Genomic DNA, 19,662 nt, shown 5'->3' with positions numbered 1-19,662 from the left:
TCACGATCACTCACATCACTACATTTCATAGGAACAGAGTCCCCTTTTCACCAGCTACTGAGAAACACTATAAACAAATCATTAACTGCACGTTTCAAAAAGTTATCAATGATATTAATGTACTTTTTCCCTCCATGTCACCATAAAAGAATCCCTTTTCTAGTGATGTTTGGACCGTCAGTTTTAACATGATCATTTGAAACTTGCTTCTGCAAACTGAATCAGGGAGCACACACGTTAAACAATAACGACACTTGTTTTATTTGCAAAAGCAGATCAGACATATTAATACACATTTTTGAAAAGAATGAAGCAACAGTCTTATTTTGGTTAAATTGCGTAAAATAGAAAGCTTATTCTCCCCTTTAGGAATTATATTTACATAAATACTGGTGAAAACCACATTGTTGGCAACAAATAGAGCTCTAATGCACGCATGAGGAATTCTTCTAGAAGGGTCCAACACATGTAAACGGTCTATGCAGCAGTAGAAGTGATGATATTCCAGAACATCTCCTTTCAGCTACAAGCAGAAATAATTTTCAGGAAGTTAAAAGGATTTTTATTAACACTAAACAGGTGGTGTGATCGTTCATCATGCGAAATATGAAGTGACGGTGTCTAAACTATAATAATAAGTGTATAAATGTATTCTATAATTTATGAAGTAAACTGTGTCTTGCTTTGAAAAGTAAAGAAGTAGTCCAACAAACTAACTTTAACTTTAATGTAGCTGTAAGAATAAAATATACCCCCCCACCAAACAAAGAGTCGCTGAATGTGAGTCATAATCTGCTCTAATCCAGGGCAGAAATCTTTACATCAAATCTGAAACTGAGAAGGCAACAGCAGGTTTGAATTGGCAGGTTTTAGCTTTTGCTTGATTTAAAAGATAATTTGTGTGTTGTCGACTGGTGAGACTAACCAGTTTGAATAAACCTGGTTTAGGACGGTTAGACGAAGGATGATGCGTTCAGGGACGTCTCTGCCGTCAGACGTACGACTCCTCTGCAAACAGAAGCTGCTCCAGGTCTGGTTCGGCTGTGGGATCGCTGCATCTCTTCAGCCACTCCCTGTGACTCTCCACCAACGCCAGCGCCACCTGCTGGCCGCTCTGGGGGTGACTGCACGGATGTGAGGAGAAGTAATCCCTGACTGCCTTGGTGGCGTAGGGCGAGAGGCAGAAGCGGGCCTCCGTTACGCCTCCCTGTGAATCCACCTCTGTGACCTTCAGCCCCGGGTCGCTGGGCAGCCTGGCCCGGGTGGGGGTGGCGGCTCGGTCTATAACCTGCCGTCCGGGTTCCGACCTCCGCCGCTGGTTGAGCGTTGCTTTGCACTGTTCGGACTTGTTCTTCTTGAAGAGCGACAGAGACGGGCCGGTCTGCCTGTAGAACAACGACGGCGACGGCTGCGTCGCCTCTTTCTCCGGCCCCCCCGCGGTGAAGTCTGACGATTGGAAGCTTGAGGATTTGGGAAACTGGAGACTCCCTGTGGGGCGGTGGGGCAGAGGCGACCCGGGAACATCCTGTTGAAGGTATTGGGGCTCTGGTCTCCCCGTTCCAGGACCCCCGTCTGCGTCTTTGGGGGGTCTGGAGGCTGTTTTAGGGTTGGTCTGGCTGCTAGCGGTCGGTTTCCCTCCCCTCCTGGACGCTTCGACGTGTCCCCCCTGTGTGGAGATGGAAATAAAGATCTCTACTTACAGGTAGAATGATGTTTCTGACAGGTGTGGGGTGGGGGGGAGTTACTCACCCCGGTCTTGTCCCCTCCCTCCTTCTCCAAGTTGTCCTGTTGCGTGAGCGACAACCTGCGACCTTTCTTCAGCCAGGAGTTTGGGTGGAGCCCCCTGCACCCCCTTAAGGCGCCCCAATGGGGTTGTTCTTTGGGTGGGGAGTCGACGCAACCCCCAGAGGTCACAGCAGCGCTTGGGGTGAGGGGTGTCGAGGGAGTGACGGAGGGCGGTTGTGTTTTGGTCGGGCGGGTCACCCAGGTGTGATCACCGCCCAGCGAGTCAGGGGAGTCCAGGGGGGAGCACGTTGGTGCGGGGGAGGTGGGGGTGGAGGACAGGCTGGGGGAGCTCACCTCCAGAACCGCTGGTCTCACCCCACGAGGGTTCAACGACGACTTCCTGGTCTCACCTCTGGGGGGGGGCAGGCTGCTCAGCTTCTTTGGAAGGTCTTCCCCTCCAGGAACACACGGACCGAACGTGGCTGCGTAGGCCAGAGCCGGCTCCGAGCGCCGCCGCCGCCGTCTTTGCTGAGCATGCTGGGAGTCCGAGGGGGGGTCGGTGGTGTCCGCGTCGGCCGTGTCTGTCTGCTTGTGACGTTCCTCTGGGCCGGCGTCTTGCTCGTAGTCGCTGAACGTGAGGATGGAATCCAGGCTGCCTTGGAGCTGTTGGGCTCGGTGGCGCCTCCTGCTGGAACCTGGAGAAACGCCGCCGCTGTCGTCGAGCTCGTTCTCTAGACTGTCGTAGGACGAGTCGGTCAGCGGGTAGAGCCACGAGTCTGGGTGAGGGGGGAGCGGAAAACATGTGAGAAACAAACCGGAAACGTTATTATAATTATTATAAATATTAGCATCGACTAACTTTTGAAGGAATCTACGTTTTTTCATAAATACTGAAATAAAAATCACATTTTTAACTTTTTAACCTTTCAATTTTTTTTTTATTTTTTTTTTAAATGCAAATTTGTTTCCCGTTACAATATTTTTAGTTCAGCCTGAACTTTACTCATTAACATGATTGGTTCTAATTCTGTACCTGATTCGGCCTCGTCGGCGTCGAGCCGCTGTGGCGGCCCGCCGAACAGGGAGGTGGGATCCTCACCCAAAATCTGCTGACAGTGTTCGATCATGAACTTCACCAGCTCACAAACCTGAAGCGGAAACACATCGGTGAGGTTTGTCCTGATCATTAATCAATCGATCCAACACACAAATGTCCCAAAATGCAGTTTTATGTCTCGTTGGTAGAAACGTTGGCCTCCCATTGGTGCTGGGGCAGATCTTTCCTCTCTTACCTTCTTAGTTCCTTCTCCCTCCACCTCAGGGCTACTGGGTGCAGTCGGAGGCCAGAGCAAACTGGGCGCGATGCACACCGACAGATTGAAACTGGTCATCTGGTTCTCCTGGGCGTTGCCTTGGATACCGTGCAACATGGCTAACAGGTAACGCAGGAGCGCGGCGTTTTCTTTCGGTACACGATCGATCATCCTGCGTGGGACGACAAGAGATGAGAACGTGGGTCGGGTGTGGAATAACGTGGCTTCCGCATCGAGGAAGGGATGAGTGTGCTCATCACCTCTTTATGTCCTGTACTTGTTCTTCCTCCTCCTCTTCCTCCTCCAGCACATCCATCCATTCCTCGTGCAACTCACAACACAGCAAGCTGCCCGGGATGCTGCGCAAGAAATCCTGAAACGAACGACCAGTCGGTGACGAACACAAGGGAATACCGTTAGAAACTGGTCTATACTGGGTTATACTGGGTTATACTGGTATTGTTTCATTTTACGCAACTTTCACTTGCAGATACTTCAATGAATGAACTATTAGAGCGACGTAAAGCTGTGTTATCCCTCCAGATAAGAAGAGATTATAATCCCGATCACATTAACAAGCCAATCTGAACAGCTTGTCCTGCTAGCGTAGCTGCAAAGCATCCACCTGGGGGGCTGAGTCGGACGGATGCAGATTAGGGATGTGGGCCAGTAAGGTAATGAACGCCGTGATGCATGTGCAATAATAAAAACAAACACCACCCTGAACTGGTTCCACCTTAAAGACGCCGGCGATGATGTAAATGTGATCTCTGGTCAGAGGAAGTTTAAAGTCTCCCCCATCCAGGGTGTCCCTGAGCTCCCTGACGGCCCGAGCCCCCGCCGGGCGACGGAAGATCCCCCGTGTCCACGAACCCTCGCTGTACAGAAACGACAGCATCTCCTGTCGAATCAGAGAGAGAAGATGTGTTGGAACGTTTGAGACGAACGAGAGCATCCGAAGTGTCGCCGGTGGCGCACCATGATTGGCTTCGGCAGCCCGTCCTCTCCGCACACGGAGCTCAGCGATTGGCCGAACAGGCAGCCGCGGGCGGCGCTCAGAGACGGGTCGTTCAGGTTGGGGGAGGAACCTCGCCAGAAGGCCCAGGTCATGAGATGCTTCCTCCGTTTGAACGGCTTCTGAGACAACACTGAAAAATACAGAAAGTCATCCCAGAATGCATCACTCTTCTGTTATAATTTACATTCCTGATGTCGAACCCCCACCTGCGGGAACGTGCAGCGTTTCCACGGGTCGGGGCTTCAGGATAAACTGGCACTGCTTGGACACCTGCAGCTGCTCCGCCCGTCTGTCTGGCGGCGGTGGCGCGCCGGCGTCCCTCCCGCCTCTGGCTGCGTGAGACGTGGCGTCTCGAACGTGACTCATCTGGATGCTGAAGGGAAACTCGTGACCTGAAACAGGATGAGGAGCTGAGTCACTCCCCGGAGACTTCACCGGAATGAATCACATCAAAACAACAAGATGTCTCGCACTGACCAATCAGAGGGTAGGGGACGTTGTCTCTCTTGGAAATGACCCACAGCTGGTAGTCCCTCACGTTTCCCTGACACAAACACAAACAGTGTAAAACAGACACAACACACTCCTGACACATCCTTCAAATGTCAGGATTTAACTCACAATGATGCCGAACTGCTGCAGGGCCAGACGGACCACCTCATTGGTCGAATCGGAATTGCTGACAGGAAGCGTTTTGGCCTAATCGAATGAAGACACACACACATGCACACACACACACACACACACACGTCACGTTGATTAACGGGACGAAAAAATGTTAACGTCACAAAAGTCGAAGTGAACTTACGACTGCAAAAGAATTGATTCCTTTCCCGTAAACTCTGAGGGGAATGGTTTTAGGCTCCTCCCGCTCCTTCTCTTCCTTCATGCGACTGGAGAGAAATCAACGATTAGAAAACCCGTCGGATCAAAAGTATTGACGAGCTTTATGTCGATGCACCAACGCAGGATTTTCACCTTTTGAGGACGGAGAGCCATTTCTCTTTCTGTTCTTCTGAGCTGTGGAGAAGATGGAGAACGACGCTAAATTTCTCATCATAGGTCAAGGTCAAATTTATTTATAGGGGGGCTATAAAAATAAACCGTGTTTATACCAAAGTGGTTAAAGTGGAGTTACAAAACCATACATGTACACAAAAATGTCCAAGGTGGATCACGGCGAGTTTTTCCTTTTACAAAGGAGGGATTTCAGTTTAGTTCGACCTGCTGGATCATTTTGATGTTTTACCCAAACGTAGCGACGTAGTTGCAGGTCGGCCAGCCCACCACGAAGCTCCTCTCTGCGTTTGTGCTTCCCTCACACACCTCATCCAAGCATCCTGCCGTCCACATCTCACACACACACACCTGAGCCTTCTGCTTGTAGTGATTGGCTGATCTGGGAAAACAAAGACAGACGCGATCAGCGGGTTTGAAACTAAAGCAGCGACTAATTCCACCTTCTAAGCTTGTTCTTACTTGGCTTTGGCGGTCACCAGGATGTCGGTGAACAGGAAGAGGTGCCGGTCCTGAGTCTGCATCCCGGTCCTGAGCTGAGCGTGTCCGTAGAGAAGAAACGACCTATCAGAGCCGCCGAGGAAGGACTGGACCAATGGGCATGTCTCTGGGCACACAGGAACCAGGAAGCTCTCTCTGGAACACATGGAGCTAAGAATCACAGAGTGTGAAGTCCAGATGATGTGTGAAGGTTTAAGATCTCATGTTTGGTGACAATCTTTTAGGAAAAACTTGGTTCATCCTGTGTTTCTTAGGACTGGTGGTCAGTTTTATTAGATTTTTCACTTCAGATCTCTCACCACAAATACCTCAGTCCACTCCGACTCGTGTTTTCAGAGACTGATCCGAGTTCAAAGAGCGGCTGCACTCTTCATTACGTAAATTGTTTTCATGTAATTTTAACTCATGACAGCGTCGGGGGCAGGATGAGGTCAGGGAATGTGCAGCTTTCACAAAAGTGAATGTTAAAAACCAGCACGACAGATTAAATCCTTAAACTGGTGCTTTTCCTGGATGACATTTGAATTTAAGATTATTCAAAGTTGTTAAAAAATGAACAAATAAAAGATAACCGTAGAAGTGAAGAGGCAATGTCGTGGCAAAACCCAGTGAGCCAATAAACAAACCAGAGGAATTATTCTTTTACAATGAAGTGAAGACGTAACGTGGGACATATTTGATTTTAATACAACTATTGATCATTCAGAAAAGAGATGCATTTTATATCAATCATATGTCTACTTGGAATTAAACGGGGTCATACACACAGCGTGGCCTCCGACCCCTCACCATAAAGAGGTCACGTCTTCTCCACTTTCAGTCCATATGTTCAAACACAGACCTATTAATAGATGCCTGATCCTCTGATAAGTCTAGTTACAGGAGGATTATCTATCGAGTGGACTCAACACCCAGGTTGTGCCTGAGGCATGTGAGTGTGTGTGTGCGCACGTGTGTGTGAGTATGCTCTCACGGCTGTGAAACTGATTCCCGGGGTGTTTTAACAGTCTTACTCGCCCTGCTGACACTGAACGCCACCTCACATCTGCAGGTGAAGGTGCAGCATGAATTACATGATCTGCTATCCCTCAGCTGATTGGTTATCGGTTCTTTATTATTGTTTGAATGCTCCATTCATTGGTGTGTGTCCTCCAGTACCTGGACAGAGTCTTGGACCTTGTCAGAGCCTTTGTGATGACCAGAGACGGGGCGGACTGGCGCCGGTAACTCTGACACTTCATACGCTGCAAGAGAAAGAATAAAATAAATCGACGGGACCGCCATCGATTAAACAGAATTCATCATCACATTTCAGAGGAGCCCATCCAAATAGATTCAAATATATGGTGGGTCAGGATCTCAGGGTTATTCCCCCTGCACCCTGTGGGCGACCCAACATGCACGTCCACGCATCTTTGACATTTCCCTTTGTAATATATGTGATTTTTGCACCATCACATTATGGTGAAACATTCCTGACACCACAGTCACAACTTGACTTGAAGGTTAGCTTTCATTACAAAAAATAAACCCACATAAAAACCCACTTTTTATGTTCCAGGCTAAGCATTATTGTAAAGACATGTGGTTACATATTTGCTAATACACCACAGTACATAGTTAATAACTCAACATTCATAAAGTAAATCCCACACCTTCTTCTAGAGGATCTGATTGTAGCTTCAATGTTTAACATGACTTTTATGTATTTAGACATATTTATTTTATCAATACAAATAATCTTCTTCCCTTATTTTGAGGATTGGTTTCCTCTTTTTAAAAAACAACAACTCTTATTTCCCTTCTTTCATTGCCTTCCTTTAGTGTTAGTCGTGCGCATTTATTTTCCACCGCTTAACTTCTTTTCTGTCAATCCTTCATTTGAAAGGGAAAAAAAAAACTAGATGTGATGAAAGAAGAAGAATTTGTTGGTATAAATGAAGTTGGGGTGCAGGTTTCAAATAAAATGTCACTGCACTGGGAAATAACAGAATAATTCGACCCACTGTTTTTGGTTGGACTGTTACTGATTTAAGGAAGCTTTCTTAATCCAAACGGTAAAAGCGCAACTTTTATAAAATTATTTGGGAATATTTGGTGCTTTTCTTTCCTGCCGCACTCAGAAAAACGCTTTTTTTCTTTCTTTTTTTTTACGCAGACATTTAGAGCTCCTTAAACATTCTTAAGGCGACTTCGGTTGTTTGGTCGTCTTTATGGAGGAGAGGTGCGACTTGAGTAAAAACCTTGAACTATGAACTCAACTCTCACCCGACAGGACCGCGTCTACAATGCCCTCATTGATGCGCCCCTGAACTTTGAGGGGGAAATACGATAATTTTCCTACTTGAAACAACTGGACTTCAATTAGAAAGTTTTTGATAAACCTGATGGAAGGATTTGCGCGCAGTCTTGACGCATCATAATTCAGCTTTGACAGAAAATTTGTGAAAAACACACACATCAACCTTCATTCTGCTATTATGAATATCTCATCTGCGCGTCATCATTAACAAACACCGGGTAAGTTAAGGCTCTCACCCGTTTGTTTTCCTGCTGCCCACCGCCTCGGCTCAGGCTGTCCTGCTGCTGCTGTGGAGACATGATGTCCATCCAGCCTCCGGATGCCCGGTGGTTCACTGTCCGACTGTCCTCAGGTGATGCACGGGAGAGAGAAGTCCCATTAACAGCCTCCGTGTCCGGAAGAAAGACACCATCCCAACACAAACTTGTCTGAGGTCACTGAAAACTTTTAGTGCGCTTGCAGAGCGCGCAAATGAAAAACGCGACCTGAGAGGAGGAAAAATCAGCCAAAACGAAAAAAAACCCCAGAAAGTTCTTCTGATCCACGGATCTCTATGTTCTCTTCATCAATTAAACGTTGTGCTGCAAGTTGAAGCGCCTCGTCTGGATTATCAGATGATGCGCCACTTCTTAATGCGTCTTTACGCACAGCGCGGAGGCGGTGCCAACACGCTGCAAAAAATAGGTCTTCCTATTTTTAACCACAGATCCTGTCATTCCGGATACAATAATTATCTTAATTGTTAGAAAAAGTAAAATTATTAGTCAGGAATAGCTGTTTGCTTGTAGAATCTGTGTTTTTTTGTTCATTAATAGATGTTTTTTCCTGTTGTTTCTCAGCTCTTTACATCAGAAAACACAATTAACTCTTAATCTGATGGAAAGTTGAAGAAAAAGGTTCAATTCCCGGATATTCGATTTAATATTTCCTCCTCACCCACCTCTACAAACCAGAATCTAGTAGCAGATGCGTCCGGCATTTACCAAGAACACACATGGAACCTTGAAGATAAAACTAATCTAAAAAATTCCAACTTTGTTTCATTAGAAGTCAGAAAAGTTTTTCTGACAATTTAGCTTTTACTTTTTTGTTAAATCAAATAGTTTCATTACAGAAATTAATTTAATTTTTTATAAATGTTTAAAAGTAAAAAATCAGAACCTTTTTTTTTGATTTAATAATTATGAGTCTTGCTTATTTTTTTTCTCCTCAAAGCATCAATTCATGAAGAAAATATATAAAAATGTTCTGAGATTATGGGTCAACAGTGTGTCTCTGGCTCCAGGCTCTGAAGCCACATTATTAGATTCCAGAGTCTGTGGGAAAAGGAATGAATCACAAACAGTACAAACTGGGCCGTCAGGTTGTAATGTAGGGCACAAACCTTCAGTGAGGCAAAGTTCACTTTAAAAAGAAGCTGTCTTTGGGTTTTAAAGCAGATCCTGAAGCTCCATAGGTGTAAAAACCCAAACATGGTGAATGATGAGTTCAGCAAACACAAAGTAGAACCCCAGACGACTCGTGGAGCGAAGAAATCTAGATTTTTCATAAAAGACAAGGAGACAGAAAAATAACAATCGTCCCAAAATCGGTTTGTCGAAACAGAAGTGGGCCACAAAGTGGGCTAAAGCAGAACCAGGCCAGCAAGTGGAGAACAGACAGAGTCTTCATTCCCCAAATTGGCCACAATCAGCCGTTAAAAAGTGGATCACTTCCATGATTGTCTTCACTGGTGTTGATAATGAACAGCCTTGGGCATGGCAAAGAAAAGCAGCGGGCCCCCTCCTCTCTCAGTCCCGACCTTCCTGCTACAAACCCGAAAAAGGTTCCACAGATATTTAGCGAACGAAGACAATCAGCATTTTATCGCAGTTACACTTCCAGCAGAGGTTAAAACCACAAAGGGACGACATATTTATTGAAGATCACACTTTTATTTAAAGTTTTAAAAAGAAAATCAAACTTTATTGCAAGAGACCAAAAAGAAAAGACACCAGCAGCGCTGTAGTTTTTATAAGTCGCCTTTATTTCATGTTTAACACCAGTTTCTTTTAAAAACCCACCTGAAGCTGAAGCACACCCACAGAATTTTTTTTTTTTTTTTACTGATTTCTTGTATCAAAATAGGACAAAAATGCTACAAAAGAAGGACTGTCCTTGACTTATGAAACTTGTCAATGTTTACACATCAAATGTGTGTGTGTGTGTGTGTGTGTGTGTGTGTGTGTGTTCTCTACAGATGCTTGTAGCCCTGACATTCTGAATAGCTTCTCGTTCACATGGATACAACATTTAATCTTCGGGAGAAAGAGTTGCATTTTTATTTATTTCTTGTAATTCTAAAGGACAAGAGGGTTTAAATCTGTGTGATCCATCCTTGGAACAGTTGTGTTATCCTCGCACTCTTCAATTTGCTTTTCAACAAACTGTTGATTCTACCATGTGTGTGTGTGTGTGTGTGTGTGTGTGTGTGTGTGTGTGTGTGTGTGTGTGTGTGTGTGTGTGTGTGTGTGTGTGTGTGTTGGGATTTACCTATTCATTCACCGCAGGCAGCGCTCAAACCGGACCTGCAAGAGACGAGAAAGAAATATATTTACATTTGCATCTAAGCAGGAGAAACACCGAGTTCATGTAGACTTAAAAAGTGTGCAGAATGACGCCTTTGGATTAAATCTATGTACACAAAACACATCAGACTCTTCATGCCCCCCCACCCATACAGTCTTTCCATTTTTTTATTGATACGTTAGAAAATATGATCAGCAACATGAGTGTTTACGGATAAACCTATAAATCTGTTTCAGCCTGGCGATCTACCGCCTGTGTTTACAACCTAAATAACTTCAGAGCCTGCAAGTGATCATGTGACTCACAACTCATCAATATTATCAATACAAATCACACACTGATCAACTGACTGACTTCAAGTCCAAAGGACAGATTGTTTGATTACTAAGTTGGTATTCTATACAGACACTGACACACACAGAGGTTGTTTCTGCAGAATATGATAGGAGAGGAATACACACACACACACACACACGACTCAGTCCCCCCATTGTTGACAACACAAAGACACACACACAGGAGAGAAGGAAAAGGATTTACCTGTTTTATAACTACGCTTTAGATTCCGTCACACCGGGTTTATCACAACTTCCAGATCCAGAGAAACGAAGTGAGCAGAGTCAGGACCAGTTTTTAAAGGATGCAACACGCAGAGATGTTGGTGTACATAACACACACACACACACACACACACACACACACACACATAAAATTTAAATGCTATCTGTAAGTCCGCTGCAAATTGTATAAATACATAACAGAATGTTGTTCTTCAAATATTAATTAAAAGTCAACACAGAAGAACTGAGATGTGACATCATGAGATTAAGACTTAGGCAAATAGTTTTACCTAGTTTTAAATATCCGAGACACAGCACCCGAATGAAAATCGTTCACAACGATTTGGCTAACGTAATGACACTTTCATGAAGAGATTTACACAACCCTGTTAAAAGACAAAGACACAACTTCCCAAAAATATGTTTATTCCTCATTGTCATTGAGTACAGAAAGCAATAAAGCTGCAGGAACACTGAGCATCCAACCAACAGCAGAGTAACAGCAGAGAATGAACGTAGATGGACATGACGTTCAATGTTCAATATACAGTGGTACCTCTACTGACGAAATTAATTGGTTCCGGAAGAAATTACGTAAGTAGATTTCATAAGTAGAGACGCGTCTTCCATGCAAATGCCCTAATCCCTTCCAAGCCCCCAAAAATTCTGACATAAATGTTTTATAAAGCATAAAAATGCACCAAAACATGTAACAAATACATGTTACGATTAGATTGTTACACAATAAATGAGAGTTGTGCATAACGTAAAGAATAAGGAATAAAAATGTTCAGGAACCTGTGGGAGCTGCGAGTATCAGCCCGTACTGTATTTTTATCTTTCGTAAGTCCAAATTTCTTTCGTAACTAGAAGTAATATTTTCCTGCGGAGAAATTTCGTAAGTAGAGACATTCGTAAGTAGAGGTACCACTTTAGTGTAATTCTTCTGTCACCCATTCATCCCCTCCAGCCATTCAACAAAGGCCTCAACATGCCAGAAAATACATCCGTAGTCTCGATCTTCACATTAAGAAGCACAAATTATTTCAATTCAGAAGACTTGAGAAAGTTAAACTGTGGAAAAAGCTCGGCTGTATTTGCTGACAAAACTTCCGTGAAGGCAGACTGATGACGAAGAAGAAGATATTGCCTTGAATCTGTACTCATGGACAATGTTTAAAAATAAAGGTAGTATAAAGGGTCAAGGGGGAAAACAGAACACTAAATAATCGGGATGGGGCGATCGTGAGGATTCACAAGAACTACCCCTCCGGCGTGGCGCTAGTATCTGCGCCGCTTGCTATTTGGCTCATCAAAGACGCTCCCTACTGGATTCCCTCGTCCAAATCCTGCTGCTGGTCCAACTTGTGGGCCCATCGGTGACGGTTGCTGCTGGTGTTGTTGCTGCTGCTGCTGCTGATGATGTTGTTGTTGTTGTTGCTGCTGTTGTTGCTGCTGCTGCTTTGGGGACTCGACGTCTGACCGGCCCCCCACTGATCCTCCCTGTTGGAATCTATCGTTTCGCTGTGGAATCATCAAATATGGGAATGGGGTCAAGTTAAAAGAAAAGTATTAAGAGGATGTTGTGAACGCAGCGCATCCAGACAATGTTTTTGGGAGTTCATCAGGGTTGGGTTTGATTCAAGCGTCCCGGAATAGAAGGTTGGACCAGGCAGACAGAAGGAGAAAGAGGAATAAAACTATTAGATCAGTCTCCAATTCATCTAACCTCCTTCAAAAGCTGAAAACTGTTTGTTTGTTTTTTTATTTGAGCGACAGATCAACTCATTTTTTCTGATACATTACCATGGCTCCATTCTCTGACTTCACTGGTGCGCCCATATTTGTAGTTCCCTCGGGGCCAATGGCTCCTCCCCTTCCACTCATGCCCATCATATGACCCTGGATACCACTGGGCCCCGGAGAGGCCTGGTTAAAGCCATCTACACGCAGAACAGCGGAGCATTGGTACGTAACACGGTGGTCGACGCCATCAAGCCCTGAATGCTAACGCCAACGTCTGAGATGTGTCATATTACGTTCAAGAAAATTAAAGGTTCTAACTTAGGCCAACATATACAAACGAAACCTCGGATTGCACATCACAGCCGTCAAGACTTCTTGTAGCAGACAAGGGTTCGATCAGGAAGAGCCAAAGGATGCCAAAGAGCGGAAGGAGGTGACAGAAATCAGAGCGAGCAGTGGGAAAAATAAGTCGACATACGCAACACATGTGTGTTCATGAGGGCAACACAAAGTTCACAAAGCCACGAACTCGTGTGTCCAAACTGCAAAACCCTCTGTTATTATACGCTGGATATGAGCATTTTTAAAAAATCTGGCTTTCCTTCTGCTAAACACTAAACACTACTGCACAAACAACAGTCAAGGTCAAAGTTCCTCACACTCATCTAAGACACACACACACACACACACACACACAGACACACACAGACACACACACACACACACACACACACACAGACACACACGACCACACACACACACACGTAACAGAAGATCATTTTAAGTACCGGTATGTTCTTGATCAGCTGACAGTTATTTCTTGGTAACATAAAAGTTATGTTTATAGAGATGATGTGCAATCCTCGGTTACAACCTGCATTTAAAAAACCAACTTCAGCGTCGGCCCCTGGCCCCTCATCCAGATCAGAGACCTTGTTCAGACCTCTGAACATCCATCCTGACGGATGAACCGCAGGAAGACGGATCTTTGGACGCACCAAGAGGATTCAGATCGAGAGTCGATCCCTCAGAACAAAGGATTTATAGAAAGATTGTAAAACTAAAGGCAACTGACTTATGATGGAATGACCCTGTATGGAGGACAAAGTCAGGTCTGAACAGGGTCAAAGTTCACAGGCATTCCTCTTCTCTTGGCTGCCATGATCTTGGATCATGTTTTAGTGATAGAGTAAAGTCTGAACCTGCATGGAACTGAGGATGAGAGCTCAGAGACCAACTATTTCTAAACTACGAGACAAAAACATCCCACTAGGTAAGCTGGATACGGTGTTAGTTTCAACATGATGTCATGTGGTGTGATGTTTTATTCTAGTATCGCATCCAAAGTATTTCCATCTTAGATCAAAATTAATTCAACATGCATTATTTTATAGAAAAAATCTTGTTGAGAAGGAACTGCTCAGGATGCAACACAAATAATGGTGATAAATGACATGAATGCATAAATCACATCATCGTCTGAACTTATAGTGGTTCTGTATTACATTAGTTTTTGTACAATCATGCCCGTACCTCCCATATTAATGGCTCCACGAGGGCCGAGCTCACCCACTCTCATTTCCTGTTCTCTCTGCAAGAAGTGAAGAAGCACAAAACTCAACTAAAAGACGAAATCTTCAGTAAAAAAAATAATAATTGCAAACATATTTTCCATGTTTCTCCTAGTCTGTGTTGTTGATATTCCCGTCACACAATATCACAACAACACTGCAATCAAAGTAGAAACTGAATAACTGAAGCTACATAAACAGGAAGTGGGAACACAAAAAGGGGCTTCAGCCTGCTTTCATTTGTTGGAGTTTAAACATTTCTTCAGTCACTTTCTAGACAAAACACTGATTAAAGATTATGTCAAACATCTTTATCACATTCAAACAATCACACGACAAACCAAGCAGTCCTAGAAATCTCCAGGTAAGACAGCGCTCATCCTTTCCTGGAATTCCGCTGTTTAGAGTCTTGAATAAATGAATAGTTTTTATTATGCAGCAGGTTCGTCAGTCTGTGGCTCTTAAGTAGGAAGGAACCATTTAAACACTCGATGGCAGCAGAGCGCAACGATTAATAATAATGCTGTAATAAATAAGAAATACTAGTCAGCCTACATTTTATCTATCCATTCAACATCTTTTTTCTATAAAAACCTTTAAAGTAATGCAACTTAAAATCTGTATATCAATATAGGTCAGACCATCAGGATAATTCTGGTGGTGTATCAATACAGAACAGCACAATAGAACACAGTTAAATTAGGATGCCATGCACTTCAGAGGCGTCCTCAAGTCTCGCTTTAAATTCTGCTAAATTCAAAGAGTGCGATAACTGACACGGATATGCCAGTCAATGCAAACACTTGACTGCGTGTCGCAAGTGACGATGGCAAGTTTGATAAGGTGAATCATACACAAATAATTCCCAAGAAAGAATGAGACCTATTTTAAGATTGACAGCCAAATCAGTTCACCAACATGGTCTGAAATCCAGTTATTCCAGTCGGACAAGCTCCACTCACAACAGACAACAGCAGGACGAAACATAAACTTAAATCTGAGTCAGCAGCTGGAAATTTAACTGCTGATAGAACAAAGTGGCAAAGTCTCAGCATACAAGAGAAAAAAAGCTCAGTTGTTAACTAGAATACTTCAAGATAAGATGAACTTAAGGATATTACTAAGAAAGAAACACAATACAAACATCACAACACAATATCTGTAGTTACTGAAAGCATTTACCCTACGTATGTGTAGCTGACATGATAAACCAGAGTATAAGTGGGGTATGTTACCATGACAATCTGACTGATTATCAAAACACAGGAATGTCATCGTAATTAATTACTAAGGAGGAAACCATCGGATACATGGACCTCACTGAAAGCTGCCAGAAAACTATGAGGAAATAAGAAATCGCTCCAAATTTTCTTCCATGAAGTTGCAGCAGAATAGAAGATTGTGTTTGCATCTGCAGAATGATGAAGCATTAGCCCAAGAACTGCAGCTGAACTCTCTGGTGTGTGTTTGATTTATGTTTCAAATGTAACTGCACAAGTTTTGCTGCTTTCGGCTACATGTACACATTTGGACTCACGTTGTCCAGGTAGTTTGGTTTGAAGCCGTCTGGATGGCGTCTCATTTCCTCCTGTTCTCTGTGTCTCATGAGCTCCTCCTCTCTTCTCCTCCTCTCCTCTTCATGCCTACAGAGAACGCCAACAATCAGGCACTTGAATTCATAGGAGGAGCGCCTACTAAATAGTAATCAGTGATGTGGATCCAAATAATGAGCTCAACACACCTCATCTCGATCTGTTTTCGTCTCTGTAGCTCTTGGTTGCGGAGCTCCTCCAGCCTCCTCAGCTCCTCCTGACGTCTCATTAGGTCTGGAAGAAAGAAAGATGGAAACTTATTATCCTGAACTGAAAAATTGATACCGAAGAGCAGGTTTGATTTCCAATTCCTCCCCTCAGTAAACGGGAGACAAGCAGAATTATAAATAAAGAAACAAAACCAGAATGTTTACCTTGTCTCATTAACATCAGTTGATGTTCATGTTTGGCCGCCTCCAGCTCAGCCTCCAGCTTCTCTTTGGCTTCTCGAATGTTCTTGTTCACCTGATCTTTCTGCTGTTTCTCCATCTCATGAAGGGCCTTCCAGCGAGATGCATATTCAAACTCAAAAGTTCCCGGTTGAGCAAAATGCGGCGGCTGTTCTCGTTCCCTGGGAATAAAATTAAAAAACACACATCAACTCAAATTCTGTTGTTTCCTAATGGTGAAGATGAGCAAAACATGTCAGAGAGACTAAGAGGCAGTTAGACTTTCCTGAAAATACTTACTTATGGAACCTTGGAATCTTTGGGAGCAATTTTTCAGGCAGCCCATCCTCATCATCCAAGTGTTCTGAAGGCTCCACAATGGCTGGACAAGGTGTGCTGAAGAAAATGAAGACAATCATGAATTAATAACTTTGTTATGTAACAAGAAGATGGTTTAAGATTACAACAAGACAAATCAACATCTGACTGTACAGACTAACTTGCTTATTCCCCATTCTTTTAAGATAATTTCTTACATGCAGGACATAGAACCTTCCAGCCCCCATGTTCACCCCTCCAAACCATTCCATCCCCATACTTCTTACGAGGTCAGCAGCAGGGCGCCCTCCGTGCAGCACTCCAGGGCTTTACGTGCAGAGGCTTTGTTTGTGAACTCTACAACCCCTCTCCCTGTGGGTCGGCCTCTGTCGTCCGTCACAACGATGGCCCGTTCCACATGTCCGAACTGAGAGAACGCCTGGTGGTAGAAGGTAATTAGAAACATACCTTTTCTGTTTCAATTTCATCAGAATTTAGAACTTCCACGCAGTTTACCTGGTCCAGCAGCTCATTTGTTACAACAGGCATCAGGTTGCGTACTGTTAGAGAAGCACCATGTGAGGCAAAGCGGATTCTGATGGCTCGGTTATTCAAGACGGTCCCGTCCAGCTCAGCTTTAGCAATCTCTGCCAGCGTCCGGGTTTCCTGGAAGATGAGGGATGAAGAGTAATTTGGATGAGGATGCCCAAATGCTGTTTCCATACCCCTAACAAGACTGCATTATAAAAACATGCAACCAGTAATATTAAATGAAATGCTGTTTTTTAAATAAAGGTCTGATCCTAAAGGGGGAAAGGTAGGGGAAAGGCAACTTTTATCTCCTTTTGCAACATTTCGGTTCATTAACTACACATGTATGCATTATAACACTGTAGTTAAATAAGATGTAAACACAAAATGTCAGAGGTTATAACCAAATAAAACCTTTCCACGCACCAGGCGAACGAAGCCGAAGCCCCGGTCTCTGCTGATGTACACCTCGGTAATTTTCCCGTATTTAGCAAACATGTTTTTGAATTCCTCTTCCGGCATATCCAGCGGAAGGTTCCCGACGAACAGTCGCGACCGCTGGGTGAACGTCTTCTCCCCGGGTCTCCGAAAACTACTCAAATCCAGCGTCATTTTTGTCGGACGTTCCTCGCTTCCTTCGGCGACTCCTTCCGCCTGTTCTGCCGCGGGGGACGGCTCCGCCGGCGGCCCTGAGTCGTCTTTGTTAGCTGGTGTTTGCTCCGAGGCTGGGGACTCGGTGCTGGGTTTCGCTGGTGGAGGAGAATTACTGCTTTGCGTCGTCGTTGGTTGCATATTTCGGTTAGCCATGTTCGGTCAAAACAGAGTAAGAAAAGCTTTCTAAGTTAAACTAACTAAATTATTCAAATAAAGCAATTATAAAGACGTCGTACACCTCCAGGATGAGAAAGATGGCGATGGTTCCGTGAAGTTTGTGTACTTCTTCTTCTTCTGAGATTTTTTCGTAGGTTGTAACTAAAGATTTGGCGCATTACCGCCCCCACTTGGCTTGTGGCTCAAAATGGTAATACGCCATTCTAGGAAACCGGCAGCACTCACTAATCTAAATAATAGTCATATAAAAATCGGTATAATAATTATACTATAATTCTTCAAGAACTGTCATCATACTAATAAAATCCTCAAATCAATTTAAATTCAGGCTGTAAAAAAAAACAAAATATAAAAAAAATAGGGATGGCCAGTAGAGTTTAAGACACAGAAGTCTACTCAGCAATATAATAATGTGATTATAATTAATAATAAATTAAAAGCAACATGTCTTCCAATCTTATAGCCTTGGAATGTCGATAAATACATTTATAATATCAATAAAGCAAACATCCGCCTTCACATGCTTTAACCCTTAAAAGCCTGAACCTTGAAATCATTGCCAGAAAAATCTAATTTTCGAGAAAATAAGGTGTAATGGAACAAAATAAAAAAATTTAGTTTGAATAGTAATGGCTAAAGCCAGAATTTTTTCAAATTGAAAATGCAGATGCATGTGTCTGATTGTATTTGTAACAACAAGTTTTTTTGACACATTTTTGTCAAATTTATGATGTACAAGTATCAAAATCCTGAAAGGCCAAGTGTGTTTGGCTCTAACGGGTTAAACGCTATAAACAAAATTAATCTTCAAAAATTTCTATCAAATGTTTCTGCTCTCTGTGCTGCTATTTTATAATACAGTGCCCCAAAGCCCTACAGCTGGCTCTTCACTCAAATAACGGAAAGTCATTTTTCATTCATATTGCCAAGAATTTGCCAATTGTTGAAGCTGTCTAGCAACTTAGAGGCACCACCATGAAACAAAACATGGTGTTTTGCTTTGATGCCCACAAACCCGTTCCCCTTTCCAACACACACTCATTGAATTATCACAGCTGTCACAGCGGGGTCCAACCTAGACAATGGTTTAAGCCTCCCGTGTCACACATGAACTAAACCAGGAGACCTGTCAATCCCCCCTCATCCCTTCTTTAGAAAAAGAACATATATTTTGAGTGGTCCCATATGTCTTCTGCGGCACATTTTTGTCATTTGATCCGGTTCTATGTTCCTGAGGTGCCGCTGAAAGCTTTTACCCTGACAGCCCTAACATCTGTCCAGATATCAGGGCACATCTGTGCATATGCTGTTTAAATTCTTGTGTTTGACAAGGGCCTGAAGGCTCTTATTCCTTGCTTTCCTGTCAGGGATCCCATATCCAGACAGGTCAGAGGGCTGCTGCATGTCACTGATGCGTCTATGATGGTCCACACAGCATGTATACGTGTTTCACTCAAGGAATGTGAAGAAGCAAAAGGGGGTTTATGGGGCATGCACAGTTTCGGAAGGTCTTGCTTTAATTTGCCTGCAGAAATAATGAATACTCATTATAGAGCAGAGATTTGCTCTTTGATCTCTTTTGATCCAGAGCCCTAAAGCCTTCACTTTACATATGAGATGCTGATCATAGTCCTAATTAAGCTTGCGTTAGTTAAACATGCATAGGTTGCACCCTTTGTT

At 43.7% G+C, this 19,662-nt stretch overlaps 2 protein-coding genes across 6 annotated transcripts; both read right to left on the bottom strand.

The window, feature by feature from the left end:
- Nucleotides 1–252: 252 nt before the first annotated feature.
- On the bottom strand, nucleotides 253–8,468 carry LOC137591403 (rho GTPase-activating protein 20-like). 2 transcript variants are annotated; one of them, XM_068309367.1, is made up of 16 exons: nucleotides 8,113–8,468; nucleotides 6,733–6,818; nucleotides 5,536–5,724; nucleotides 5,306–5,455; nucleotides 5,035–5,076; nucleotides 4,865–4,949; nucleotides 4,678–4,755; nucleotides 4,534–4,600; nucleotides 4,263–4,448; nucleotides 4,017–4,186; nucleotides 3,775–3,939; nucleotides 3,299–3,411; nucleotides 3,018–3,210; nucleotides 2,759–2,873; nucleotides 1,750–2,501; nucleotides 253–1,666 (listed from the first exon to the last, which is right to left on the bottom strand). In XM_068309367.1, exons 1-16 carry the CDS (start codon nucleotides 8,182–8,184, stop codon nucleotides 992–994), a joined length of 3,138 nt encoding a protein of 1,045 aa, XP_068165468.1. In that variant the 5' UTR covers nucleotides 8,185–8,468; the 3' UTR covers nucleotides 253–991. The 2 variants fall into 2 exon arrangements, with proteins under 2 accessions (XP_068165468.1, XP_068165469.1); XM_068309368.1 differs by having other exon boundaries at nucleotides 5,536–5,709.
- Nucleotides 8,469–9,899: 1,431 nt separating this feature from the next.
- Nucleotides 9,900–18,079, bottom strand: pspc1 (paraspeckle component 1). Of its 4 annotated transcripts, XM_068309599.1 has the most exons (10): nucleotides 17,578–18,079; nucleotides 17,137–17,286; nucleotides 16,908–17,059; nucleotides 16,603–16,698; nucleotides 16,288–16,484; nucleotides 16,063–16,147; nucleotides 15,859–15,964; nucleotides 14,284–14,341; nucleotides 12,811–12,947; nucleotides 11,414–12,528 (listed from the first exon to the last, which is right to left on the bottom strand). In XM_068309599.1, exons 1-10 carry the CDS (start codon nucleotides 17,956–17,958, stop codon nucleotides 12,286–12,288), a joined length of 1,605 nt encoding a protein of 534 aa, XP_068165700.1. In that variant the 5' UTR covers nucleotides 17,959–18,079; the 3' UTR covers nucleotides 11,414–12,285. The 4 variants fall into 4 exon arrangements, 3 of the variants coding, with proteins under 3 accessions (XP_068165702.1, XP_068165700.1, XP_068165701.1); XR_011034661.1 differs by lacking the exon at nucleotides 14,284–14,341 and having other exon boundaries at nucleotides 12,386–12,528; XM_068309601.1 differs by lacking the exons at nucleotides 11,414–12,528; nucleotides 12,811–12,947; nucleotides 14,284–14,341 and adding an exon at nucleotides 9,900–10,443.
- Nucleotides 18,080–19,662: the final 1,583 nt, after the last annotated feature.

Source organism: Antennarius striatus, chromosome 24 (genome assembly GCF_040054535.1).
Source record: "Antennarius striatus isolate MH-2024 chromosome 24, ASM4005453v1, whole genome shotgun sequence".
Classification (NCBI taxonomy): Eukaryota; Metazoa; Chordata; class Actinopteri; order Lophiiformes; family Antennariidae; genus Antennarius; species Antennarius striatus.
This window is presented reverse-complemented; position numbering and strand designations above follow the sequence as displayed.